General features: G+C 47.9%; 1 protein-coding gene across 1 annotated transcript in view; it reads left to right on the top strand.

The window, feature by feature from the left end:
- The window catches only part of ADCY4 (adenylate cyclase 4), a 66,778-nt gene that overhangs the window by 44,156 nt on the left and 17,965 nt on the right, over positions 1-4,657 (top strand). Inside the window, exons 17-18 of the mRNA XM_015412753.1 lie at positions 2,660-2,767; positions 2,884-3,068. Coding sequence (XP_015268239.1) covers positions 2,660-2,767; positions 2,884-3,068 — 293 coding nt within the window. The remainder of the gene's footprint in view (positions 1-2,659; positions 2,768-2,883; positions 3,069-4,657) is intronic.

Raw genomic sequence — 4,657 nt, 5'->3', positions numbered from 1 at the left:
TTAAGACCAGGTTTTATTCAGGTACAAGCTCTCCCTCCTTTGTGAGGACAGATCTGCACGTCCCCGCCCCCAATAGCTAGCAATCCAAAACAGTCCAGTGGAGCCTGAGCAGTGGGTGTTGCCTTCTGACACACTTCTGGTGATGTCAGGGGGTGTGGCATATGCAAATGAGTTATGCTAATGAGTTACGCTAATAAGCTCCTGCACCTGTTTTTCTACGAAATGACCCCTGCTTGACAGCGACCCCCCGAGTGTGGTGGCAGTGACTCTGGATTAATTAACCCAAGTGGAAGACCTCTTCATCCTTCATCAGAATCTAGAATAAGTTCCAGGCCAGGAATAAGGGTAATGGGGAGAGGCCATCCCGACTGTCTCATCAAGCAAAGAAGATCATTTGGTGGATACATGAGGGGGGGCCTTTTTCGTGGCAGCCCCACGATTATGGAACCAGGGAGGTGTGCCTGGCCCCCTCATGTTCCATCTTCAGGATGCAGTTGAAGACGATTTTATTTAGGACTCGCCAGGGCTTTTTTTCCCCTGGGGGAACACACCGGAACGGAGTTCCGGAACCTCTTCAACGAAATCCTTTTTAAAATGTTTAAAAGTTCATGAGTTTTCAGTCTACAAACTGAAAACTTAATTTCCCTCTTAAGAGTTCCGGCACCTCTTTTTCCAAAAGGAAAAAAGCCCTGGGACCAATGTTCCCTCTAAACTGTGGAGTCTTGTGAGCAAAAATTCAACTTTGTGAACTACTGGTATTAAAGTTGTGAGCAAGCGATTTGGCTCCTGCCTCTGGAGCCCTCCTTCCTGAGCGAAGAGAAAAATGTGTGAGCTGGAGGCTAAAAAATGGTGAGCTAGCTCACATTAACTCAGCTTAGAGGGAACACTGCCTAGGACTAGCAGTCCTAAACCATGATTTTGAATTTTGGTTTTTTAATGTATTTGATCTGTATTGTAACCCGCCTCGAGCTCCGTATGGATGAAAGGGGGCTAACAATTGTTTTAAATAAGTAAATAACTGGAAGAGCTTTTCCTGAATGATACCACCTCAGGCTGCAGGTTAGGGTGTGGGAGGTAATTCGTGTTTAATAGTTCCGGCGATAGATTGAAAAATTATCCCTCTGCATAGAAAGAAAATAGCCTCTTATAAGGCTGTGGTCACACACACTAAATAATCCACTTTCAGCCCAATTTCAGTGCACTTTCCAACTGGATTTTTACTGTGTGAACTGGCAAAATCCATTTGTAAAGTGCACTGAAAGTGGATTGAAAGTGGATAATTTAGTGTGTGTGGCTGCAGCCTCAACAAGAGATGTTTAGCTTGGTACCCCAAAAGGCTATTTTTTCTTTTTGCAGAGAGGGTTTCCCCCCCCCTTCCTATGGGTGCATTCGAACATGCAGTATCCCCCCACCTGCAGCCAGAAGTGTTCCAGTCCAGGAAAAGCTTTGCCCCCCTGATTCTGCTGATGGTGTACATATACTAGCCTAATCTAATGTGAGTATGTAGGGGCAGGGCTATTTTTGGGCAGGAACGCACAGGAACGGAGTTCCGGCTGGCTCCTGAGTTGGCCACGTCCAGCAGGAACTCATTAGCATAATAGGCCACACCCAACAGCAGACACTCATTAGGATTGGCTACATTCGGGGTGTGTGGCCTAACATGCAAAGAGGTTCCTGCTACAAAAAAAGCCCAGGGTTTTGACAACAAAGCAAACAGAATAAGAAGCAAAAGGTGGGTGTGGTTGGATGACCACATGTGGGGTGTGGCCTAATATACTAATGAGCTGTCCGGGGTGTGGCCTAATAGGCTAATGAGTTTTTGCTGCTGGGTGTTGCCTATTATGCTAATGAGTTCCTGCTGGGCTTTTTCTACAAAAAAAAGCCCTGTGTAGGGGTCAGAGGGACTTGAAATAGGAGATGTGGTGGGTCAGATGAATGTGAAATAGGAGATGGGGGTCAGGTGGACTTGAAACAGAAGATACCTGGCTGGCTTCTGCATTTGGGCTGGTGGTCGACCAGTGCAACTGATAGGCAGTTGATTCAAGGCAGACACCCCACCCCTGTCCCCACAAGTATTTTCAATACTTAAAGAACTTGCTGCCCCAAGATGCTATAACAGTTAGGGGTGGAAACTGCCGTCAAGTCGCAGCTGACTTATGGCGACCCCATCGGGGTTTCAAGGCAAGAGACACTCAGAGGTGGTTGGCCATCGTCTGCCTCCACGTAGCAGTCCTGGATTCCCATAGTGGTCTCCCATCCAAGTACTAGCCAAGGCCAACTCTGGTTAGTTTCCAAGATCTGGTGAGATCTGGCTAGTCTGGTAAATCAAGAACAGGGCAGTGGGAGTTTAGATAGGCGTGAAAGAGGACTGGACACATATGCAGAGGATATGGCTATGGGCCATCACAGCTAAATAGAACCTCTGTGCTCAGAAGCATGATACCAGTGGATCATGCCGAGAGCTGAGCCATTGGGGAGGGCTTCTTATCTTCATGTTCTCTGCTGGTGGACTTCCCAAAAGTGTGTGCCTGGCCACTTCTGGAGACGGGATGCTGGACAAGGGGGCCTTAGTCCAGCATGGGTTATGTATTTATCTATCTGTGCTTCCCCCTGCCTCATAACTCTTTCTAAAACCCTCTTTCCTGTTGCTGATCTTCAGTTCTTCATGCCAGGTCCCTGGTGCTCTTTGCAACTTCAAAATTCCACCACGGTGGGCATGAATGTCACACAAGAGTTGGTTCTGATGAACTCACTCTTCAGTGTACCAGTAAGTATGCCAGGACAAAGTTGGTTGGGGCTCTTTGTCATACAACAAAGGGAATATCAGTTTCTTTAACTGCCTTTCTCCCTCATTCCTCCGGCCCGGCTCTCTTATCCTTTCAGTATTACATTCACTGCTGCATTCTGGGATTCCTCTCGTGTTCTCTCTTCCTGCACATGAACTTTGAGCTCAAGCTCACAATGTTGACCCTCTGCCTCGTGGTCTACAACGTGCTGTTTCTTCACACCCATTCGTGGCTCTCCGACTGCTATGTGGCATGCCTCTACCCCAACCAGACAGCTCTGAGGTAAAATAAAATAAAATAATGTCAAGTCATAGTTGACGTATAGCAATCCTGTAGGGTTTTCAAGGCAACAGACACTCAGAGGTGGCTTGCCAGTGTCTGAATCCCCATCATGACCCTGATATTTCTTGGAGGTCTCCCATCCAAATACTAGCCAGGGCCAACCCTGTGTAGCTTCAGAGATCTGATGAGATCGGGCTAGTCTGGGTTATACAAGTCAGGGTCTGAGGTAACTAGCCCTCATGGAATCCACAACCTTCTGGCAGTGTGAAAGCATGAACTGAGGGGAACTTCTGCGAGCAGACCAGGTTTGTCTTTTTCAATTGCTGATGGACCAACTCCGTTTGGACAGAATACAGTAGAGAGAACTGACATCAAGACAGAATGGTACGCACACCTATCTTATTATCAGTCCTACTGCCAGGGCTATTTTTGGGCAGATCCTAGGTGGCGAGCTAGACTTTTGTTTTTAAGGCAAAAGACATTTCAGAGGTGATTTGCTGTTGCCTGGCTCTGCGCCACATCCCTGGTATTCCTTGGAGGTCGTCCATCTATGCTCAGCTTCTGAAATCTGATGAGATCCAGCTAGCCCGCGCTATCCGGGTCAGGGCCCTTCCCCAGCAGCGCAAGGACATAAGCGCTCCCGAAGAGCTACACTGCAGTACTTTTGACCTTTCAGAAAGAAGAGGAAAAAAGTCACCCTCCAGTTGAAAAAAATATATATATATTTGCTAGCCCCAAACAGAGATTCCTTTATGGGTTGAGATGAATGCACCGGGTGAAGAGTCAATTGAAGCCAAAATGGGTAATAAGGGGAGGGAGAAGAAATACATCTTGGGCAGGGCTATTTTTGGGGAGGAACGCACTGGAATGGAGTTCCGGCTGGCTCCCGAGTTGGCCACGCCCAGCAGGAAATCATTAGCATAACAGGCCACGCCCAACAGCAGAAACTCATTAGGATTGGCTACATTAGGGGTGTGTGGCCTAACATGCAAAGGAGTTCCTGCTCCAAAAAGAGCCCTGGGCCGTTTTGACCACAAACAAGGTAAACAGAATAAGAAGCAAAAGGTGGGTATGGCTGGATGAGCACACTTCTGGTAACATGGGGGTGTGGCCTAATATGCCAATGAGCTGTGCTGTCAGGGGGTGTGACCTAATATGCCAATGAGTTCCTGCTGTTGGGTGTGGCCTATTATGCTAATGAGTTCCTGCTGGGCTTTTTCCACACACAAAAAGCCCTGCCTACTGCCCTTTCCCTAAAATGATGTGAGGGCCTGTTCCTGGTTGGCCCCACAGCCCCATGGGCTGAAGTGCTCTTATCCCCCCACTCCACTCCACTCCTTATCAAGTGCAGAAGTGACTGCTTTCTGGGTTACAGATTACATCTGATTTATGGAGATCCTGTGGAGCTTTCAAAGCAAGAGACACTCAGAGGTGGTTTGCCATTGCTTGCCTCCATGTTGTGACCCTGAAATATCTTGGTGGTCTTCCATCCATATACTGACCAGGGCCAACCCTGATTAGTTTCTGAGATCTGACGAGATCAAGTTAGCCCGGGCTACCCTGTTTAGTCACTGGAAAAGGCATGGAGG

The sequence above is a fragment of the Gekko japonicus genome, unplaced genomic scaffold, assembly GCF_001447785.1.
Source record: "Gekko japonicus isolate JY-2015 unplaced genomic scaffold, Gekko_japonicus_V1.1 scaffold669, whole genome shotgun sequence".
NCBI lineage: Eukaryota > Metazoa > Chordata > Lepidosauria > Squamata > Gekkonidae > Gekko > Gekko japonicus.
Note: the sequence above shows the minus strand (reverse complement) of the source record. Positions and strands in the feature narration are given on the sequence as shown.